The sequence below is a fragment of the Amblyomma americanum genome, chromosome 3, assembly GCF_052857255.1.
Source record: "Amblyomma americanum isolate KBUSLIRL-KWMA chromosome 3, ASM5285725v1, whole genome shotgun sequence".
Lineage (NCBI taxonomy): Eukaryota > Metazoa > Arthropoda > Arachnida > Ixodida > Ixodidae > Amblyomma > Amblyomma americanum.
Genome location: NC_135499.1, coordinates 32,872,835 through 32,897,649, shown reverse-complemented (window position 1 = coordinate 32,897,649; position 24,815 = coordinate 32,872,835). Strand labels below are relative to the sequence as shown.

Here is a 24,815-nt window from a genome sequence, read left to right as displayed (position 1 = left end):
TGCAAGCCACAAGCCTAGCAGACACGGAGAGAGCATAATACATGTGGCACATAAAGCATGAAGCACACATCGGCAGGGAAGCGAGGGGTTGGTTAAGATCAGTGCGAACATGAAAGAAGCAAACACATTAGAATCAGATGCGCTGCTTAACTAGTAAGCTAGATTTGTAGAGAGCAAAAGACGACCACCAGCAGGACCTCAATCAACTCACAGCCTCTGCGTGTCATGTGCAGTGCTCATCTGCCAGCAGTCTCCAGCATGAGTGACGATGAACTTCATCCTCACTCTCATGTGGGTGCGTACAACATGAGATAAATTTCTTGTCTGGCATTTGGCTGCTCTGCAGCTGATGGTTGCAACAAAGAGCAAGCTTGGCGCTAAAAATGCACCTGCTCATGGCGCTCTCACGCAGTAGCGGCAAGCGCTGGGCCGTGTGGCAGCAGACTGCAGGGAGGAGGGACAAAGCCAAGCTTTGCTTTTAATTGGCGATTTTTATTTCCTTCAAGTTAAAAGAAATGTGCGCTTTGTTTTTCCTTGGTTGTTGACATGTGAACTTGCCGCACTCACTTTATCAGACAGCAGCACATAACACATCGCATGTACCTATTTGACTTTCGCCTTTGCAACACCGCCTAACTAAAGACCTCGCCCATACATGAATGCACCACATTTTGTATTTATCTGATCACTTAGGCTTGTTCACAGGTGATGCCGTCTAACTAAAGACGTTTTCATAACTAAATGCATCACATTAGGTACCGTATTTACTCGCATATTGCTCGCACTCGCGTAATGCTCGCACCCCCCACATTGGCTATCAAAAATTGGAAAATTCTTTTTTCCCCACATAATCATCGCACCCCTAAAATTACTGCCGCGAGCCGTCTACTTGTCGTAGCGATCGCCATCTACTGACTGCGGCCACAACTAACTGCCATGGTTGGGTGCGCGTGCTACTAGGCGGCGGAACTATGCTATCATCCGCTGCCACCGCCGCTACCGCTCATCCACTCACCACCGCTACGCCATTTTGCGAAGTTGTCTCCAGCTCTCCGGTGTCTCGTAGGCCTCGTTTGCCTTGTTTGCGTGTTGCACCATATTCTTTGTGCCGCTTTGCCATGGGACGCTACGCAAGCTACACAGCTGCTTTTAAGCTAAAAGCTATTGAGTATGCGTTGGAACATGGCAACCGCGCCGCCAGCAGACACTTCGGCGTCAACAAGTTTTGCGTCCGGTATTGGAGACGGCAGCACGACGAACTCAAGACGACTGGTAAGACGCGCCGGGCCTTCCGTGGACCGAAGACTGGGAAATTTCCTGCCGTCGAATCCTCTTTACTGGAATATATCAAGGCTCGACGAGTGGATGGGCGTGCTGTGTCGATTGATTTGATACGGAACCAGGCGCTCGTAATCGCAAGAAAGGAGGGCATCCCGGTGCAAGACTTCCGCGCTAGTAACGGGTGGGCCACACGATTTATGCAGCGCAATGGACTCTCGCTCAGGAGGCGAACGACGCTTTGCCAGCGCCTGCCCGCAGCCTATGAAGAGAAAATAGTGGACTTCCATCGATTCGTTATCAGGATACGGCAGGAGAAAAACTTCAATCAAAATAGCCGTTTGGGCGAGTTGGTGTGACATGATTCGAAAAGACCAGCGCGGAAACAGACAGGGACACGAGAAGAAAAAACACTGACGACAGGACGAGCGCTGACTAACAACTCTTTATTGTCGAGGAACACCCAGCACAATATATGCCAAAACACCACGTGACAGTCAGGGGGCCAAAGATTACAACCTAATCCACAGTCATCGAGGGGCGGCCAACACATGCTTGAACCAGAAGGAAAAACCACAAAAAGTGAAAAAAAGGGGAGAAACCTTATGCAGTGAGCATATCAAAAGTACTTTAACCAGCAAAAACCAAGGAAACAAACCAAGGAAAAAAAAACAAGTGCCAAACAACATCGTGGCCAAAGGGCGGTGTCAAGAACACTTTAACAACAACAAAGAGCGAGCCTAAAAGGGCCCAAGCAAGCGAAGCAAAAGCAGTCAGAAATCTAAAAACAGATAAAACGTCATGCAACCCTACACACGCCACAAACAACTAAAACCAAATGAAAACAACCTAAAAAGCAAAAACTTGTCAACGCCAATAAGGTAAGAGGTAAAAAACAGTCTGCATGTAAAAACACAATTTGGACAATTACCACTTATGAGCCGCGCCAAAAACCTGAAGAGAAGAATGCGCACGGGATAGCATAGGAAAATTTATGAGCAAACGGGTAGTGGCAGGCGAACACGTAAAATCAGTCATCTTTAGGCATGGTCAATGAAGCGCATTTCTTTCTCGTGCAGTGAAATTGAGGGCGTGCTTACGCAACTGTCCCCTGCCTTAGCAATAAAGTAGGCCTCAATGACCTCCCTTTCTGTTTTGTTTTTTGATGCTGCTAAGAACCTTGTGTTCTCTAATATAGGTTTACACTTGTGGCGAGGCTGGTTGCAGTGGTCTGCTAGATTACTTCCAGACCGTCCATCTACGTTGAGGAAGTGCTCCCTGGCCCTGACATTAAAGCATCTTCCCGTCTGGCCTATGTACACACAACCGCACGTTAGGGGTATCTGATAGACAACCCCTGTCCGGCAGTGTGTGTACCGTTGCCCGTGTCTCGTAGTGCGGGTCGCCTGTCTTGCCTTGTTGTTCAACACATATCCTCGATAGCTTGCACGGTGCGGAAAAGACGACCTGGACATTATACCGTCCTGCTACCTTTCTCACGTTGTGGGACAACTTGTGAAGGTACGGTATGACTGCAACGAGTTTCTTCTCTCGCTCCTTCCCAACCTGCCTCCCCTCCTTTAACTTTTTGACCATCGCCTCACATATATTAGTAACTAATGAAGGCGTATACCCGGCAGAGTAGAGGCGGTGTACCTGGTTGTCAAAGCTTGATTTTGCCATATGCACACAACTCTTGGCTAACGCCGCCTGAAGTGCGTTTGTTACTATCAGTCTTTTTATTAACTTTGAGTGCGCGCTGTCAAATGGTAGCAAACTCTTTCTAGACCTTACGTTGTAATACCAGCAAACATGGTCATCCTTAAAAAGAAGCAACACGTTTAAAAACTGGATGCTGTTATTCACCGGCAACTCAATGGTGAAATTCAGACCACCAGAAAAGGCTTTGAACAGTTCGGAGATACTACTAGCGGCCTCCGGCAAATGGTCAATGGTCGCTGTGTCCATGACTACAAGGTAGTCATCGACACACCTGTAAACTTTCACAATATGTTTATCCTTCAGTTTCTTATGAATGTTTCTATCCATTGCAGCCAGATAAACATCGCACAATACCAGGGCAACTGACGAGCCAGTACAAATCCCGGGTTTCTGGGTCAAAAATCTACCACTGAAAGAAACGACAGTGGACGAGAGGTAAAAGCTCAGGAGCTCCATAAAATTGTCCACGCCTATGCCGGCTGTATTCTGAAACACCACGACTCCAGTGTCGTCTATCCTCTGGCGAACTGCGTTGTAGAGACCATAATGCGGAACAGAGTAAAACGAAGTCCTCAACGTCTAGCGAGAAGGCAGTCGCCGCTCCCATTATGCCGGCATGGACAATTTTATGGAGCTCCTGAGCTTTTACCTCTCGTCTCCTGAGCTTTTACCTCTCGTCCACTGTCGTTTCTTTCAGTGGTAGATTTTTGACCCAGAAACCCGGGATTTGTATTGGCTCGTCAGTTGCCCCGGTATTGTGCGATGTTTATCTGGCTGCAATGGATAGAAACATTCATAAGAAACTGAAGGATAAACATGTTGTGAAAGTTTACAGGTGTGTGGATGACTACCTTGTAGTCATGGACACAGCGACCATTGACCATTTGCCGGAGGCCGCTAGTAGTATCTCCGAACTGTTCAAAGCCTTTTCTGGTGGTCTGAATTTCCCCATTTCACAGAAAGGGAGGTCATTGAGGCCTACTTTATTGCTAAGGCAGGGGACAGTTGCGTAAGCACGCCCTCAATTTCACTGCACGAGAAAGAAATGCGCTTCATTGACCATGCCTAAAGATGACTGATTTTACGTGTTCGCCTGCCACTACCCGTTTGCTCATAAATTTTCCTATGCTATCCCGTGCGCATTCTTCTCTTCAGGTTTTTGGTGCGGCTCATAAGTGGCAATTGTCCAAATTGTGTTTTTACATGCAGACTGTTTTTTACCTCTTACCTTATTGGCGTTGACAAGTTTTTGCTTTTTAGGTTGTTTTCATTTGGTTTTAGTTGTTTGTGGCGTGTGTAGGGTTGCATGACGTTTTATCTGTTTTTAGATTTCTGACTCTGCTTTTGCTTCGCTTGCTTGGGCCCTTTTAGGCTCGCTCTTTGTTGTTGTTAAAGTGTTCTTGACACCGCCCTTTGGCCACGATGTTGTTTGGCACTTGTGTTTTTTTTTTCCTTGGTTTGTTTCCTTGGTTTTTGCTGGTTAAAGTACTCTTGATATGCTCACTGCATAAGGTTTCTCCCCTTTTTTTCACTTTTTGTGGTTTTTCCTTCTGGTTCAAGCATGTGTTGGCCGCCCCTCGATGACTGTGGATTAGGTTGTAATCTTTGGCCCCCTGACTGTCACGTGGTGTTTTGGCATATATTGTGCTGGGTGTTCCTCGACAATAAAGAGTTGTTAGTCAGCGCTCGTCCTGTCATCTGTAATTTTTCTTCTCGTGTCCCTGTCTGTTTCCACGCTGGTCTTTTCGAATCGAGAAAAACTTCTTGCTCTCCCAGATAGCGAACGCGGACCAAACTCCGCTTAATTTCGATATGCCCAGCAGCAGGACAGTCGAACAGACAGGCGCTCGGACTGTGCACGTCAGGACTACAGGTGCCGAAAAACAGAGGTGCACGGTCATGCTAGGCGTGACGGCGGACGGGCGGAACCTCCCACCGTACGTAATTTTCAAGCGGAAGACCCTCCCGAAAGGAAAGCTCCCCCCTGGTATACACGTGCGCGTCCAAGAAAAGGGGTGGATGACCTTATGGTACTGTGTGGGGGCGGCGACTGGGAGCGCTTCTTTTTCCGTCGCTCCTCATCCTTGATAGCTTTCGGGGCAATATTCAAGAGTCGGTTCGGGCAAAGTTCAAGGAACTGCGCATGGACCTGGCTGTTATACCCGGCGGCCTCACATCAATGCTACAGCCTCTTGACGTATCTTTGAACAAGCCATTTAAAGATAACGTCCGGAGGCTGTACGCAGAATGGATGGCTGAAGGTGAACATGCTCTGACGCCGGGCGGCAAGATCAAAAGACCGTCCGTGGAGCTGCTGTGCAGCTGGGTATCAGAGGCATGGGGGATGATTGATGTAAACATGGTGGCCAGAAGCTTCAAGAAACGTCCGTGGAGCTGCTGTGCAGCTGGGTATCAGAGGCATGGGGGATGATTGATGTAAACATGGTGGCCAGAAGCTTCAAGAAAACAGGAATTTCGAACACCCTGGATGCGACCGAGGACCACCTGGTGTGGGACGACGAAGAAGCATCGGAAGATGAAGAAACCATCGATTCCAGTGTCGACACGGACTCTGATGAAGAGTAGGATTGCCTGCAGGACGTACGCAACGAGAGTAGTAGTGAAGGGGAGGTTGCGCGCGCCAAATCAAGTGCTTCAGCAGCTTGAGCTTACGTTCACCCTGTACTTTCATAACAAAGGTAAGCTATGCTTGAAAGTAATGTTTTCGTTATATTTACAATTGCGGACCTGACAATCCTGATCTTGCACGCATTCATCTTTGCATTTAACACTCCGAAACATTTGCTTGAAAATTTTCCCCGCATAATTATCGCTACCCCAAACTTCGCGTTGATTTTCAGGGAAAAAAAGTGCGAGGATTACGCGAGTAAATACGGTATTTATCTGGTCACTCAAGCTTGTTCACAGGCGATGCCATCTAACTAAAGACCTACCCATAACTAAATGCACCGCATTATGTATTTATCTGATCACTCAAGCTCGTTCGCAGGTGATGCTGTTCTTTTTTTTTTTTAACATTTTCTCAAAGTTTCTTCTTTGTGTGCTGGTTTCCATCCTATTTTTCAGTGCTAAGCAATTCAAACGCCCTTGTCGACTAATGGCAGGTCGTTCATGGGTAGTGTAATCAATGTACTGGCCTGATTACTGTCACCATGCATGATTGCCAAAAAATTGATATATGTAGCACCAAACAAGCCCAGTCTAGCAGTTGAGCATAATCCACACTCAGTTGACAAAACATACAGCAAGAGTTAAAAAAAAAATTCTAGGCCAACACTGCCTCAGCGTTCGACTTAGAGTGTTCGCTATGGGAGCTTCAAGTGTTAACATCGGTGTGCTCGGCAAACGTGGAAAAAAAAAACAAATCCAAACATCCGTGGATGTTTCCTTTCCAGAAACATCCCTTTTAAGACTCAAGCAGCGCCATCTACATCATGGATTTTGCACTACTATTGCGATTTACAGCCACCTTCACTATAGCCGGTATATTTCCTCATGATATCAGTTAATAAATTTTATAAATGTGTGCATCATTACCCGACAAATCGTTTGACACCATCCGTAACCCCCTGCAACAAACGGTTCAGCTGTAATGGCCGTATGAAGGTTCTCGGAATGCACAGCTTGGGGGCGGAGAGGTCGTCGTTGAGAGTCCCACACGTATCTTGGGCTTCATCTCAATTAGTAATTCCATCCTCAGGAACATGCCAAGTCATTTGACACCATTTCGAATATTCTGCATCAAACGAGCGGCCCCAAATTTTATGCAAGTGGTGGTCCTGTGGGGGGGGTCCCACTTTGATAGCACCTATACTGGCACATATATAACGGATCGAAAGTATAGGTATCAAGTGAGTTGCTATGTGATACAGTGTGCTCAACGTGGTAACTGTTATGGTCAATTTGACCTTCATTGCAGACTGACGCATCCTTGACAAACATAAGTAGTAAGAGCTAATGCTCTTAAATCTCCTAGGCACTCCTAGGTGAATCATTTGAATGCGTCAGCAGCCAAGCATTTGCTATATCCGAGGTGGTACACTTAGGTACATTATAATCGAGGTCAACACACAAAGTTTGTTACATCCAAGGTCCAGACACAAAAGTTTGTTATCTCTACAATTAACATAGGGAAGTTTGTCATCTCAAAGGTTAACATAGAAAGTTCATCACAGTAAAAGCTCGTTAATTCAAATTACATAGCAACACTGACACAGCTCGAATTAACCCAAGCTCGAACTAACAAAAGTGAACACAATATGCGGTATGTTGCGATCGGGAAGCAGTTGCGTTGTGAGATTACCCTATTTTTTTCTCTAAAATATTCGTTTACCACTTTCTGTTCTAGTGCGAAAGCACTCATACTATCGTCAGAGCCAAGCAAAAATCTTGCTTGAGCATCTTGCTTGTGCATCACTCGTTGCCATAGCTACTGCGAAGCCAATTGGCAAGAATTTGGCCTGGGCCACCCCTGAAATTTGACCCAGGGCGATATGGACCAAAATAGATACCCAACCACAATTGGGCATGCCTGGCATGATGGCAAACTCCAAATTTGAACTGGGCCATTGCCAAAATTTCGCCCAGGCCACCCCCAAAATTTCACCTTGGCCGATTTAGACCAAAATTGATGTCCGACCATATCTGACAATGGCCGACACGACGGCAATCTCTAAATTTGGCCCGGGCCATTTCCAAAAATTTGACCCGAGTGACCACTGAAATTTGACTTTGGACGATTTGGATCAAAAGCGATGTCCAATCATAATTGACTGTGCCCGACACGATGACGGCCTCCAGATTTGACCCGGGTAATTTCCAAAAATTTGGTCCAGGCCACCCCAAAAGAGTTCACAGCTCCGAGATTTGCGCCATCTTGTTGCTATGGTGAAGCTTGTGGAGTCACCATTTACGTCACCGCGCTTTTGCATGCCACACATTGGTTTAGAAGGAGGTAAACACCAGCTAATTTTTTTTTCACAAAGGCAACAACCAGCACCTTTTCTTCTATAGCCTGAACTTAATGGAAGGCCTCTTCATCTCCCTCAGAACTGAAGAAAAGGCTGGCAGCGTTCAGCGCATTCAAACTTGCGCAGTAGCGGGCCACATTAGAGTCGGGAAAGGCGTGCGACTGCCGGCAAGCATGGTCGTAAATCTGCAAAAACAAGCAGCGTGCAACTGCCACTTTTTAACCAAAACAATAGTGCAACCCCTGCGACTCGCAGATTCACACTTGTGAGTCACGGATGTTGTGCGACTGTCTAGGTCGAAAAGCAAAAGTTGCCAGGATAGCCGTGCATACTTCGCCCCATTTTCAAGCCTTACGGCCCCGAGTAGCAAGTTGCCAAACAAATGAGCATGCTTTCTGGCAACATCCTGTTTCGTTAACGCACTGGCATGGACTCCACGCATGATTTCAATCTTCTCTTGAAGTATTTTGGTGTGACATTTGCCGCAAACAGACAGCATTTCTAAATTACTATGTCATGGCACACTGTGTAGGTTGACTGCTATGGCTGCAACCAATCACACGGAACATGACGCAAAGGGCACCAGAAAACCGAAATAAAGACATGCAGCATACATAAGCAAAAGTTCCAATTTCTGTTTCGTGCAAGACCGTTATGTTTCAGATTCAGAGTGTCAAAGGTGCTGCAATGTGTTTGATTTTCTGCATCTCGCCACTGGTCGCGTCATCCATCAATCAACAAAGCTTACGCAGCAAACTACTGAAGCCTTCGAGATCTGCGTTTACAAGCAACAGCCGGGTACAAATCTCGGAGGTCATGCTAGTTGCCGTTACCATGCCACTGCAGACAGAAAGTCCCCCCCCCCCTCTTCATTTATTCGGCCTCGCGCGAGATTTTTACCCTCTCCACATCACCTCCACAAAGATGGGGGTGCCTCGTGGGAGCGTTGCTTGGTTCGTGTGGCCAGGCCACCCAGGCAGGGCAGCGCATAGTTCAAATTATCGGTGGCGCCACCCATTACCCATTCATGTTTGAATTAACAAGCTACATTTTACATAGACTCTTATGTACCTTGGACAGACCCAGTTGTAGACTTTTAATTATTCAAAAATTCGAATTAATGAGGTTTGAACTAACGAGCTTTCACAGCATATCTGAGGTGGCATACTAAGGTTAGTTATATCCAACGTACCTATACTAAGTTTGTACAGGGAGTACACCATGTTCGTTATTGGTAGGTGGTCCACTGGCTATATACCGAGAGATGGCGGTTGCCACTTGCACTAATCCCCCTAATGCTAATGCATTAATAAATAAAAATGACTTGAGGACCCACTCTGTGCCTGGCTGTCATGACAGCATCTGCACATGAACTAAAACCGTCTCCTCTACATAGTTGAACATGTTCGGTGTTCTGCAGTGTTTTCATGGTTCTGCAAAGGTTTGGAGCAAGACGCTGGAAACTGAGTGTGCTCCGTAAAGGTGTTAGGCATCGAGGTTTAATCGCTAGACCGAGGTCACCCTGTCCACACACTTCCCCATGCGTACAAAGAAGCAAATTTTTGTTCACCTTCGTCTGGGATAGTCCTGACTCTGGAGGCGTCGCAGTTCATATACCGATCGTGTGCATGCTGCACTCCTACGTATCTGCTGCGGCGACAGTCCTCCCTACTCACACCCGGCACATGTCTTCTCACCGACCCTCGCACTCCCACGCCACCTTCGTCTCCCCGTCTATCCCACAGTGCCCCACTGCGACACCTGATGGCGCCACTGACCCTGACCCTCACCAAGTAAACCACTGCAAGAAGGAACACTGCTAGTTTATTGCTGAGATTCACTTGATGGTCCAAACGCTGTTGAGAGAAGGTTGCATCTCAAGGGTCAACGTAAAAACAAGCTGTGCATTTTTAATGTGAAGAAAACAGATTGCCGTGGTGCAGTGAAAACAGGGCTTTACCACTCCACAACGCAGCAGTTTGACACAGTCCTCAGCATGCTGCTACTACAGCGCCATAACCTAGGATAGTTGTCATGCGAAACACGCTTCCTTGTTGCGGCTGTCAGCAGCAGGGCTGCTAACTGTAGCTTAATGCCACCTGGATACATACCAAGAGTGACACACACCCACGTGAAAGTGAGGACGAAGCTTGTCATCACTCGGTACAAAATTTCGTAGTGAGCACACACTGGAGACAGCAGCACCACAGTGTGGTCGTGCAGCCACTGCTGTCACCGGTGCCATGGACATGTACTATTTTTTAACACTGTTCTGCTTGTATCAGCTTGCTGCACACTCCAGGCATGATGATGATGACTCAGAGGGCAATATATCCCGCCTTGACATTGCCCTTGGCACCAGCTGTAGTCTTGACAGCACAGCTCACCTGTGACCTGCCTGGGGACAAGGCCCAGTGCTTGCAAGAGTGACTGACTGGGCTAACTTTTCACCTTTACATTTGACAGCTGCCACCCCTGGTGGCTCGATTTGCTGTGCACCACACCCACATGCAAATGATGCAGGCCAGAAACCTTGCTTATACCCATCTCACACAGACAATCTCAATGATCATTGAGTAGTGAGCATGCATTCCCACAGATGGCGGTAAGGGTAGCAACACTGAGTAAAAACATCAAGTGAAGCAGAATAAAATGAGCTGAATACTGAAGTAAGTGCTGTTTTTAATTGAAACTTGGTTCAAAAAGAACGATTCGAATACTTCATAGCTTGACACAATCTGAGCCAGCGACAGTGGGGTAATGGCAGAACCTTACTTTCAGAAACATTAATTTTTTACTGGCGATACTGCAGGAGATCAGTGACTATCTTTCTCAAATTCATAGCTGCTTTCATTGCGGCACTTGTGGGGCACTTCTTGGTCTCGATTGTCGCAAAGCATGCTAAAACGTGAAAACAGGCGAACGCATCAGCATGCTGTGGCGCCACACAACACCATCAGTTTATTTTAGGGGTGTGCAAATATTCACAATTTCGAATATGAGTATGTTCATATTTGATTCGAGGAAATAATATTCGAGAATTTCCGAATATTCAAAAATTCCCAAATATTCGCCAGCGATTGAATGCTGTGCCGACTTTCATAAAACTGACCATGGTGAAATCACAATATCAGGGAAAATTATGTTTAAGGTGCCCGGTTTAAAGCATGTTTAATGTGCCCAGAAAACAGTAAAAAGGCACCTTATTCGTTCTTTTCCTTCATTTCTGCATCGTTTCCTGCATGAATCAATCGTATTCAGGCGCAGCTAGGCTTGGATCTCAAGCGAAATTCCACAAGTGGGCTTCCCACATATAACACATGACGAGAACAAGACGGCCGACCAATTGCTTCGAACAATCACAACGCGAAAGCATTTTTTTTTTTGTTGATCCTTCCACACTGTGCAGCATACCTAAAGCCCACACATAAACATTCACCGTTCTGCATTCACAACTCTCCGAGCATGAGCTCAGCCACGTTGTTTTGGTCAACCATGATATGCGGGAAAGCCCACTTGCAAAATTTTGCATGAGGCTTCCAAGAGGCCAAGTAGAGGTGTCACAACAGGGCAAGCTATAATGTAAAAATCCTACCTATCGCAGAGTGCATTGTAACCCATGCACCTTTCATGTGCATGTAACAACAGGCATGATGACCACCAGAGGGCCCCTGTTGCTAGTCCAAAAAATATACTAGCCATGTATTTTCGGTTTCCGAGTTTCACCGCGAGTCCGTGGCAACGGCAGCTGTCGGCCCGCGCTTTCGCTGGTCATCCTGATCCAGCTGCATGCCGCTTTCGGACGATGACTGGCATGTCACTAATCATTTCTTTTTTCATTTTAAAAGCAGTCTCACCATTCCGCGATGCCTATGTGCGTTACTCTCGCTTACACCCATGTTGTTCTTCCAGCACTGGACGCTCATTACAAGCTTTTCGGTATTTGTGCTATGGAGCCTTCTCACGAGGCTGCACCACATCTTTGCATTTTCAGCGTTTTTTTTTTTTTTTTGGCGAGGGGGGGGGGGGGGGGGGGGGGGATGGAGGCATTTTTCTAATCGACCTTTGTATAATTCCGGAATTTTTCTTCGCTCCCTTGAACTCCGAGTTAGCTAGGTTTTACTAGCCATCATGTTACCATTAGTTATATTAATGTGTAATTTTATGGATTTCATTTTGCATGACCACATTACAGGTTGTATACAGTTATGCTGTTTAATCAAGTAGTATACATTTCTGTGCTCATGATATTTCTTTTATGTGATGCTAAGTCGGTTAAAGTTTTAAAATTTTAGTTGCAAAGACTGTACACAATTTTGATAAAGACAAGAGCAACAGCATTTGTCTGTTTCGTTTTCTGAAATATTCTTTTCATACTGAACAGATATTCAATTCGTATTCAAAGCCATTCTGTTTTCATATTCGTATTAAAAATTTTAATATTCGAACAATCCTAGTTTATTTACATCTGACCCCCAATCATTCTGCGTAGCTGTCATATTGGCTATCGAACAGAAATTAGGTTATCAAGTGGTTAATATGGTCTCAAATTTTGTCATTAAATCAAAAAGATATATGTGTTTATTGTTTCAAGTTTTTATGTCTTATTTTTTTTTTCTTCAAAATATGGCGATGAGAAGCTGTTTTCAATGGCTATCGAAAATTGCCATGTGGCACTGGCCAATCCCCACCGAGTTCGATGCCCATTGATTCAATGGGAATTTAAACTGCGCATGTGACAGGGGTATTACTCTAATGGCCTTGCAGTGCACCAAAGCACTGAAAAAAAAAAACCGTAAGGATTGCAGCTCCTACATGCAGCCACCAGGAGAGACCTCATGAGCCGCTTTTCAAGGTCACATCGTGCGGCACTGCTTCCCACAAGGGGGACCTGCGCAACTCACGTAGTTGATGGTCTCCATGGCTGGTGAGCTCCGAGAGGCGGCCACCCTGGCTGCGTCCAGCTGCACCAGACAAACCATCACCACATGTCCATCAAGCTAAGTCCTGCATTCCAGATGCTTTAGAGAGAGTGCTCCTTGCCACACAGTCAGCCTCCATATTTCATGAGCACCTGAAAGCAGTCGACACGCTGCTGAGATGCCAATTCATGCAGCCAGACTATGCTTTGTGACATCGCTCAAAATCTGCAGAAGCACAAAACTGCTCTCAAGAGAAGCTCAACCGAGTGAATCCAGCCGAGGCCAGGTGTTGGCTTTAGCAGGCGCTGCACAGCATAAGCCTCCTAAAACATCATCTCAAGGACTTGGCCTCCTGGAGCCCGTTTTAAAGTGAAGAGCTCCGAAAGTGTGCTTCAGCAAGCTGTCCATGGTTCTAACCATGGTAACAACAAAGAAATCACAGACTCTGTTCCGCACAACGAGATGCTTCTAGATGCACTCAACTTACGGGTGTGGCATCCACAAATAATAGTGGTTAATCTTGAGAGTATTATGAAGTTAAAAACTACAACTACTACCATGACGCCGATGGCTTTTCGACCGAACGAGCTGTATACGCTGTCGCGTAAAAGAGGTTGCCTCAGCTTCACTCTTGTTCGCTTTAGAAGGGGATGCAGCTCTGAAATCCCCCAAAATGGCCAGAAAAATTTATTTGTTTTAAATTGCGGTATCAGCTTGTATGCCTCATTTTTTTATGCAGTTGCGAAGTGACGTTGCTGAAGTCGACTGGGAAGTACTCTAAAAAAAATTGTCTTGTAAACCGTGGCGGCTCTGCATTGCAGGGAAACACATGGACAATCGGCATTTTCTGCCGTTACAGTTTTCTGCTATAGGTACTCACCTTGCAGAGCAGATTACTTCACGACTCTTTTATCTGTTTCGACCACGTTTAATTTGTTGCATTCCTGGGACCATACTGTAGGTGAGAACGTTCTTTGTTTTTCGAATTTTTACATTTAAATTTTTTGTATGAAACTTTCTGCTCACTCTAGATATGTCATCGGACATTGCATTGCAAAAATTCAAAGAAAAAATCGGTACTGAGAAAAAAATTCGAAGAACGTCCTGACCTATAGCACGCCAGTAAGAATGCAGTGAATGTTGAACCAGACTACTGACACAGTTTCTTAACTCTGAAGCCAGCCTTTTCACAACATTCAGAGCAAAAATTTATATTAGAAAACAATTTTCTGGAGGTACACCAGTGAAATTTTGTGATAGCAATCATAAAGTTATTTCTAATGTGCTGAAAACTTTTTCTGTATATACATCAACAAATTTCTGCTGAAAGCTGCAACCACTCTTAAATGCAATCTGTGCACCCAGAAAAAAACAAGGCACCTGCATAGACTGCCACTGCCCCAGCACTGTGCAATATTTTGATGACTCCATTTGACTATCAGCTTGAGTATAAGCTTAATGCAGCCTGCCTTGGTGTGTAGTAGAAGGATTCGTATCAACCAATAACCTTTTCTAGTGCAGTAAAACTGTGGAAGAGGACATGTGAGTGCAGCTTGTCAAACTCCTGTTCAAGATTAGTGCCTTGCAGGCCGATCAGGAAGTGTGTGACCCGAAAAAGCTGTCGGTGACCAAGGTCTATGCTTTTGGTGCCTAGAAAATTATCTAAACACTGCACATTCTTTTCACTATGAGTGAATTTACACCAATTGTGGCCCCTCCTTATGTTATGACCCCATGCCAGTTAGGAATAAATAAACAAAGTGAACAGCAAGTGAAAGGACACATGCATAACCAGAAACACAGGGCAATGCCTCACCAGCAGGCTGCAGTGACACTAGATCTCCTTAAAATTACATGGTGGTGCCAACCCTGTTGAGTGCTGCAAGAACTTTGGCAGCTAACCCAAATTTGGGGTAGCTGAAGTCGCCAGCCAAAGAAAACAAAACCAGAGAGAAATGTTGGACGCTGCCATCATTAGGAACAGCTGGCGTGGATCTTGCACAAGCTTGGCATCAGGAACACTACTGGGCTGAGGAGGTTACCACACACATTTAACAGCCGTGCAGCTTTTGTGGCATGTGAGGTCCATTCAGGTACTGTCTCTCAGGGATTTTTGCTGCACTGTTCACGTCTTACTAATTCCAAACGTGTGCACGCCATTTCCACATATTTAAAGTTTCTTTCAATTGTGAGGCACAACTGCATGGCAGGCACTTTGTTCTGCTGTGCTACCATTTGAAGCAGTTAGTGCTTGCACATGGGTGACACACAAGTCCACAAGTAGGCCTTACCTGGGAACAACTGTCAACAAAGCATGGGCATCTCAGAACAAAAGAAAAGGGGCGCACCCGGTCCCGGGCCTCGGTGTCGGCCCTCAAGCAGAGCTGGTTCAGGACGGGGGGCTCAAGGTCGCTCAGGGCATCCAGCAGGGAGCTGAACAGTAGAGGCAGGTGCGGCCGCAGGGCAGGGCCCGCACTGCGGCTCAGCTGCACAAGGGTGTCCAGGCTGCATGCATGCGCAGAATATGAATACGGTAGCCTCACTTTTTCCTAAGACCTGTTACACAAAAATTTCATCATCGCCACAACTTACTACAGAAAAATGTCAATGTTACAAATTTCACGGGGTTGCGAAAAATAGTCGTTTAATCCGAAAGCTGTATCATCCAAAGTTAATAAAATCCGTAGGCAGAAATACATTCACGCACATCTGGCTTTGGCTGACGAGATTTATTTATGGCCACACGCCACCAATCAATCATGACATCAGCATTGTGCAAACAAAGTGCCACCATTCACTGCTCGCAGGGCCCATCGCATGACTTGCGATCGCATCGTTGGCAATGTGGGAAAAGTGCAATAACATACTTTTTATTATTTGTGACGTCACAAATGCCGTGTGGCCTACAGAAATCACCTGTACTGAGCCATGGAAATGGCAAACTTTAATATTGATTGCACAGGAATGAATTGCAGTATGGCTGTAAATGATCAGAACAGGAGGAAAACCTACATTAAAAGTTTCCTTATTATACGTGAATCTCGAAACACTACCATAGTTGCCTTTTAAGGCATCCTCACTAAGGCAAGGAGCATTCTAAAATTTGGCTCTTACAAGGCATTCTGAAAAAGGCTCTTAATAAATTTGCGATAATCCTGGGATGTTAAAGACACCACTTCATGAATGTCCTCCAGCAAGAATTTTTTTATGTATTTTGTAGAAGCTGAGTTATCTGCAGTCAGATTTGCATTTCAGTGCATTTGCACCTTTCCTTTTCCTCTTGTCACTTTTTCCCACTCAAAAGTTGGCGCTCCTCTGCCAACCCCACCACTAGGCCCCACTGCTGGGTGCCGATGCACAATTCCTCGAGAGGTGGAGTTTCCTGAGCCACCAGCGCAACGTGGCTGACTGGCCGCGGCCATGGTAGCTGCGTGGCCATGGCCTGAAAGAATCTAACTAACAGCCAACTCATGCAGATGCATGACACGGAAGAAGGCGTATGAAAAAGTCGCTGGAAAGGGCTCGCCAACTTTTGCGCGCTGCTGTGGGTTCTCTGCTGCATGTAAAAGTGTATTTTTTGGCTCAGGTGTTCATGACGACGCAATAAAGGATTAAGCAAGTTTCTGCATTCTCCTCAGTAGGTGTTTCAGAGCCCCTTTAAGTTCTTCTGAAGGGGAGACATTCCCAATGTCCTTCCTTCCATATCAACAGAGAGGCCACCCACTCCCCCACTGCACCTTTTGGCATGTGAGGTTTAACATGCCAAAGCTTCATGCCAAAGCTTCATGTGTGCTAGGAGGGATGCTGCAGCTGGAGGCTCTGGATCTACCATATATACTCATGTATAAGCCGCCCACTTTGTATTAACCCCCCACTTTCGGCCGCAAAAATTTGAAAAAAAAAAAGCTAAAACGCCAAAAACACGCCTAGTTCTACAAAATGTGACAAGATGGGGCCAGTTAGTTCTTCCCACACCACATCCATTATCATCATCATTGCGCAACAAAGCACAGCTTTCTTTTAATTTTTTTTAAATTGGTTTTTGGGGAAAGGAAATGGCGCAGTATCTGTCTCATATATCCCAGGACACCTGAACTGCCTAAAGGAAGGGATAAAGGAGGGAGTGAAAGAAGAAAGGAAGGAAGAGGTGCCGTAGTGAAGGGCTCCAGAATAATTTCGACCACCTCGGGATCTTTAATGTCCACTGACATCGCACAGCACACGGGCGCCTTAGCGTTTTTCCTCCATAAAAACGCAGCTGCCGCGGTCGGGTTCAAACCCGGGAACTCCGGATCAGTAGCCGAGCGCCCTAACCACTGAGCCACCGCGGCAGGTATTCCACGGCTTTCTTTTTCCGGTTTTCACGATGCCTTTCCGTGCCATTTGGTCTTTCTGATCCGGTGCTTTGTTCGGAATGTGTGGACTGCTTGTGGAATTTGTCGTGTTGTGTGCACCGTCGTGTGGCAGGCTTCGTGTTTTTGAACGCGAACAAAAAGCAGTGGGCAAGCGCAGATGGTTCTGCACTGCAGGCTTCAAACCTCAAGTGGCAAAATACGTTGAGGGACACAGCAAACGGCAGGCCGTGGGCAAGTTTGACGTTGATAAACAGTGTGTTCACTGCTGGTGTATGCAAATGAAGACCTTGCCGAGACTAACCGAACCCAGAAGGCTTTCTGTGGGAAACAGTGCAAGTTTCCACAACTGGATGAAGACCTTGTCGAGTACATTCACACTACTAGGAGCAACGGCTTCGCAGTGTCTACAGAAATGATCTGCATGAAAGCAATTGCTATTGCTCAGCACATAAACATTCAACCTGCGGACTTCAAAGCCAGTCGCGGGTGGCACAGCGATGCTTTGAATCACCGCTGATGGAAGGCAGCTTCCACCCTACGTTGTCTTAAAGAGAAAGACTCCGCCAAGAGAGAAAAAGGTTGCATGTTCGACGAATTGATCATAAACTGGATGAAAACAGTGTGGCAGAACCAACCAGGAGGACTACTACGCTGCAAAGCCCTTCTTGTGGTCAACAGCTTTAGAGGGCACCTCACAGATCGAGTGACGATTTGGATGGCAGACTGCCGAACGGACTTGCTGTAATTCCTGGTGGCCTGACGAGCGTGCTTTAGCCGCTCGATGTTTGCGTTACCTGGCCATTCAAGACGGAATTTTGGTGGTGCTACACTGAATGGATAGCCGCGGGCAACCATGGAACAACTTCGATAGGGCGGCTGAAGCGAGCGTCCCTCCAGCAAGTGTGCACTTAAATTCTACACCCGTGGCATTCGTTGTCAGCGGACACCATCTCAAAGAGCCTTAGAGTCACGGGGCTGTCAAACGCCACGGACAGCACAGAGGACGACCAGTTTTGGGAGCACATAAATGAGGCGAGCTCATCCGACAGCAGTGAGAGTGTTGATGAGCTCAGCTCGTCAGATGGCGATTAGCGCAAAAGCGGTGAAGAATGGTAAAATAAAATGTTCATTTCTGTCACCAGCTTTTTAATCATCTGACACAGTAGTCGCGGTAGCACCACAGAATGTTAATGTGTAGCTATAGGCCTGATATAGCCCGCACCTGAGAAAATTTTATGAAAACACTGTGGCTTATAAACGAGTATGTACAGTATTTAACTCTTTCTTTTCCGCGCCATAGGCCACTGATCATATTTGACCGACGTTATGAACCTGTCGCCAAAAATTGATGTCGGCACTCCTAGACAAGCTGTGCCATCTAGTTTTCTTATAGAACGCAAACTGGCAACACGGACGAGGAAGGGAACAGGATGAGCGCTATCGTAGCGCTCATCCTGTTCCCTTCCTCGTCCGTGTTGCCAGTTTGCGCTCTTATGTCTTTCACGAATATGCACCAACAAGCCCAGTTGCAAGTACTTCTTATAGAACACCATCTCTTTAGTTTCAGTTTTGTTTTTTCATTTTCTTATGCTCGAAGGCAACGTGAAAAATGAAATTTTGACCGGAGGCAGTCCGCTGGTCACCGACCATAGCGTCTGTTGCGCCGCGCTCCTCGAAGGCAAAAGGCTGCACCGAGCACTTACGTCGGTTCTTATGCTGTCTTTTTTTTTTTTTTTTTTGAGCAGCAGTGGTGAGTTAGACAACCATGTGGAATGGTAGGATTTCAGTTCCGCCTGCGAGACTTCTTCTCAGAGGCCCACGACATCAGCACATGCTTGTGCATTTCGTTTTACCGTTCACGTTGTATTAACGCAAAAGCCTTTATAATAAGGCTCATGACTCCCTGTGGGGATATTCACAGAAAAGTGTCACACTATAGCTGCCAATCAAACTGATGACGTCATCAAAATAAAACAGAAAAGCAATAAAACACCAAGAATGAATATAAAAAATGGAAAAATAAAATACAAATAAAAGTTAAAACACAAATAAAAATAAAAAATATGAAATATAAAATATAAAATAAAAAATAACAGGAAAATTTTTCTTAATACAATGTGTACTGCAGTCTTGGAAAAATCCGCATTCTAGAAAGTTCCATGCTTTCACCTTTGTGCATGTAAGCAGACTCAAGTTCCCTCAGTTTTTTTTTGTGCCATGAGCTTGGTTTGTAGATGATGAGAGTGGTTTTATTTGGTGCTTTAGGCTCTTTGCAATATACTGCCAAGATATTCTACCATATGTGCCAGCAGATTTTTGATTATGATGATGTCAAGGAAGATCACACCTCTGTTTCACCCATAGAACCCATTCCCTAGCAACTGAAAAAAAGAATTAGAGAAAAGGAGGAACTGCAAGTTCTGCTATAAAAAAACAAGAGCGGAACAGCGCACCCCATATCTACCTTGACTTCATGTCCTCGTGCGACTGCTTTCTCTACAGGCACAGCAGTCATACTGCCTAACTTGAAAGGCCACGGAATGTTCAGTGTACGGTATAAACACGTAGGAACTAAAAGAAAATAATATCTGTGTAAGGGCTGCACCCAGACTTTCCCTGACCCTCGCAGGAATAGCCTCCAAAATGCACGCGGCTAGGAGCAATGGTGCACTTGATTGCGGAGGCCACGCAAGCGCACAGGAGCTTTCAGGTGCCGTCCATGGATGGTGCCCGAGGCTGCAGGTAAATATCACCATCGTGAACTTTTTTCTTCGCCGCGAGCTCTCGCTATCCATATCAGCATCAGTATCACTAGCTCCAGGCTTTTGTGGCTGCCAAAGGCGCGGGAGTTGTGGTAGCGCATTAGTTCACCGTAGTCGTGGCTTTCGCATGCTGCCACTGAGCGTCGCAGATTTAGTACGATGAGCAAGCACCTTAATAGCTACACGGCTGGGAGTTTGCTCTCGAACACGGCAAGCGTGCAGCGGGCAGAAAATTCAACACGGCAAAGAAGTGCGTCCGACAATGGTGCAACCAAAAGGATGCATTGTGGAACACAAGCTGCAAAAAGCGCGCCTTCCGAGGCAATTAGCCATGCAAATTTCCCAAACTGGAAGAAGAGCTGCTCAGATCTGTGATGGAAGCGCAGAACAATGGTTACACATTGACAGCGGACATGCTGCGCAACTTCTTGAGGGATGAGCATGCACCATAGCACAGCACCAGCTCGGAATACTCCGCGAGTGACGATTGAACGTAGAATAAATGCCGCTCATTCCCTGACTGGTGTGTTCTTACTTAAAAAAAAAAAATTTTTTCGCAGATCACGTGTATGGACCGCACCTCAAAAAATTGGCCCTCAAATCTGGAAAAGAAGCGCGGTCCTTACACGCGTTTATACGGTCTTATGTATGCAGCTGACCGCACTCTGACCGCACACTGGCGCACTCTGACCGCACTGGCGGAAACTTGAAGCATGTCTATTTCGAGCCGAGTGCGCCCGCTACGCCGGCCCGGCCAGACTAATTTGGCTCCGCGGCGAGGTGCGCGTTGTGACGTCATTCAATAGCTTCGGTAGTTGGGCGGAGCTGTTCTCTTCGAGCTCTCGGCTGATTTAATCCATTCACAGTACACATCTGGATGTACATACAAGTGGGCGAGAGAGCCCGATCCAGTGGACCCCGTACCACCAGAAACGCGCGGAAGCTGTTGAAGCGTCGGCTTTACTTTCAAGCCGCCAACTTTAAACGTGAGCGCCCTTGAGCACCCATCTGTTTTTTGTGGCAAAAAAATAAATAAATAACCTGGCCCTTGCAACCGTAGGAGACCTCGATGCTGCCTGCTGCACCGTGCAACCGCGCCGTTCAAGGAATCACAATCCATTGGCCCCAAAGCCTCGGCCAGCCTCCGATGGGCGCGACCTGCCGACCTTGTCCTGGCCCCTCACGACTCCCCACACCGGGGTTATGATATTTAATTTGCAACGGCTTCCCACGGCAGAAGGGTAAAACGACCCGCCGGCGTCTAACCTAACCGTGCTCCCTCAAAAGCATCGCACACCCTGTGGGGCTGAGGTCACTGAAATGCAGGCCGGAGCTTTTGCGAGAACATCGTCGTCAGATTCGGGAATGGAATCCATCGTAACGCTGGCAAGACGCCGGTGCAAACGTAAACGAAGCGACATTAGCAACCCCCGATAGATGCCTTCAACGTGCAGCGACGGTAGCTTTCATTTCGGCTGCTGCTAAACCGCACCGCTAGCCGCCAGAAATCACGGAGTCTGCGTTTACGTTACGTTTCACGTCACTCCATCCTATGATGTCATAACAGTGCGCCGTGACGTCATAAGAGTTTCCGAGTTTGAATCGGAGCGGCGGGGAAAACTTTTTCAACTTCGAATCTAAATTTCTTTGAAATAAATGCATCTTTCGCTGCTAAACAAGTGGAACTATCAGATTTTGCTAACAATAAAATTTAATAGAGTTCTCCTCACTGTCCCTTTAAGAAATAATTTTTTTTTTAAACATTCAAAATCGGTAATTTTCTCACAGTAATGAAAGAGTTAAACCAGTTGCAATGGTGTCCAGGTGTTTGGTGTCTGTCTGCTGGGCCCAATGTTGCAGGACTAAATCCCGACCTAAGTGGCCGTAGTTTGGCAGAGACGAAACGCAAAGATGGCCATGTGCTGTTTGATGTGAGTGCACATTCTTTTAAAGAGCCCCAGGAGATTGAAATTAATCCAGAGCCTTTCCCTACGGAGTCTTTTATACTACATGTACACCTTTGGGCCAATAAACCTCACGCACCAGCAATCTAAAGGTGGCCGCAATTTACACAGGACAAGGTTAAACTGGGGAATACGGAAAAGGCCTTTCTCCAGCAGTGGAGGTAGTTACGCTGGTGATGATGATACTTATGCAACTGTGTGCAACTTGCATTCTTTTGAATTAACAGAACATGCTCCAGAACAAAAATGTTTTGTTAATATTTATGCCAGGAGACTAAAAATTTCACAGTTGAGAGATCCTTGGAAGTTTTTTCTAAATCGGTTCTCAGTTTTTGCCTACATTGCTTGCTTTAATTTTTGAAAGTAATGCATTTGAAATAAAGGGATGTGTTTGTGCACCTGACAGCTCTGAGAAATATCTCATTTTGCCCCCTGATACCTTTTAAACAATGAGAATAACTTGTGCCACGTATGAAATTTCTGAATTTTTCAAAACTTAATACTCTTTAGACCATCTATTTATGACATGCAATGCCTTATGACCTCGACCGGACCAGAAGCTTGGAAGAACGCAAACATTATCTTAATTCATAAGAAAGGAGACGCCAAGGACTTGAAAAATTACAGACCGATCAGCTTACTGTCCGTTGCCTACAAGGTATATTTACTAAGGTAATCACAAATAGAATCAGGACAACCTTAGACTTCAATCAACCCAATGATCAGGCAGTCTTTCGTAAAGGATACTCAACAATAGATCATATTCACACTATCAATCATGTAATAGAGAAATGCGCAGAATATAACCAACACCTATATATAGCCTTCATTGATTACGAGAAAGCATTCGACTCGGTGGAAACCTGAGCAGTCATACAGGCATTGCGGAACCAGGGTGTAGAAGAGCCTTATATGAAAATACTGGAAGATATCTATAGCGACTGCACAGCTGCACATAGTCCTTCAAAAAGTCAGCAATAAAATTCCAATAAGGAAGGGCGCCAGGCAGGGAGACAGGATCTCGACAATGCTATATACCAACTGTTTATGGGAGGTGTTCAGAGGCCTGCATTGGGAACAGTTGGGGATAAGAGTTAATGAAGAATACCTAAATGATCTGCGATTCGCTGATGACATTGCCTTTTTGAGTCACTCAGGAGATGAGCAGCAAACCATGATCAAGGAGCTAGGCAGGCAGAGAAGAACAGTAGGTCTTAAAATTAACATGCAGAAAACCAAAGAAATGTTCAACAGCCTCACAAGGGAACAGCAGTTCACAACTGGTAGCGAGGGGCTGGAAATGGTAAAGGAGTATGTCTACTTAGGGCAGGTAGCGACCGCAGATCTGAATCACGAGAGCGAAATAACTAGAAGGATAAGAATGAGGTGGAGTGCATTTGGCAGGTTCTCTCAGATCATGAATGGCAGTTTACCAATATCCTTCATGAGAAAAGTATACAACAGCTGTATCTAACCGGTGTTCACCTACGGGGCAGAAATGTGGAGGCTAACGAAAAGTGTTCAGCTTAAGTTAAGGACAACGCAGCAAGCCATGGAAAGAAAAATGATAGGTGCAGCATTAAGAGATCGGAAGCGGGCAGAGTGGGTGAGGGAACAAACGCGGGTTAATGACATCCTGGTCAAAATCAAGAGGAAGAAATGGGCTTGGGCAGGGCATGTAATATGCAGGCAAGATAACCGCTGATCCTGAAGGGTAACAGAGTGGATTCCAAGAGAAAGCAAGCGTAGCAGGGGACGGCAGAAAGTTAGATGGGCGGATGAGATTAAGAAGTTTTCGGGCATACGGTGGGTGCAGCTGGCAAAGGACAGGGTTAATTGGAGAGACATGGGAGAGGCCTTTGCCCTGCAGTGGGCGTAGTCAGGCTGATGATGATGATGACAGTGGTTATAAGAAATTTGACTCCCATTCCCCACCATAAAATTACAACGAACATAAAATAACTACATTCTGTACAAAGTGAAGCATATCCATAGCAAATTTTGTTGCAATGTGACAAGAGTAACCGCAATAATGTCATGCACAAGCATTAAGGTTACATGAGAATGATAAACGAAGAAAACTGTGTCCCAAGTGATTTAAGAGACAGTGGTGATGCAGCTTCTGAAGACAAAAACCAGGCTAGTTCCGTTTTTTTTTTTTTTTTTCAGCTACGAAACTGTTGGGGGATACATCTGTAATAAATTGGTGTTCTTTACCTGTGTGTAGCACTGCAGTGGCGGGAGATGTCACTGTTTAAATTAATTGCCGTCGTGAAAGTAGCTCAGTTGTGCTCGTTTTTCAGTCACTTGGTGTGTTGACACAGCAGGTTTCAGTAATTTCGTGTCTATATTCGATGCTGGTATTGTTGGACAAGAAAAAGAAAGGCGTGCACATATCAAAACAAACAAAAACCATAAATGCTATTCTTCGCTTGAAATTGTAGTTTTTCTCCCCCCGCCTGTCCACATAGGTCAGAAAAGCTTAGTATTACTTATATGCAGAGTGAGTAGGAACGCTGAAGCGTGCCCCGTATTAGCCAGAAGTATACACTGCACTCTTGCCCAATGCCGGTACATGGGTGTGAATCACCTGTACCATGGGCGTGAATTTTTGTAATATTTTTTTACAAACTTCACAGACTTGGTCAGAGGAGGTCGCTGAAGAGAGAGCCCCCTGTGTGTCGCTTACCTCGTGTGCCGCACCTCGGCGACAGTGCTGGACAGGCCCTGTGCCACGCTGGGCAGCACCACCCCCAGGGCACGCTCCCGGCCACTCGCCTGGGCATCGCACGTCCGCACGCATGCCTGCGCACACACAAGC

At 46.1% G+C, this 24,815-nt stretch overlaps 1 protein-coding gene across 1 annotated transcript in view; it reads right to left on the bottom strand.

Moving 5' to 3' along the window:
• Nucleotides 1-24,815, bottom strand: part of LOC144124506 (proteasome adapter and scaffold protein ECM29) — a 409,805-nt gene that overhangs the window by 150,132 nt on the left and 234,858 nt on the right. The window contains 3 exon segments of the mRNA XM_077657223.1: nucleotides 12,896-12,955; nucleotides 15,262-15,418; nucleotides 24,684-24,799. Coding sequence (XP_077513349.1) covers nucleotides 12,896-12,955; nucleotides 15,262-15,418; nucleotides 24,684-24,799 — 333 coding nt within the window.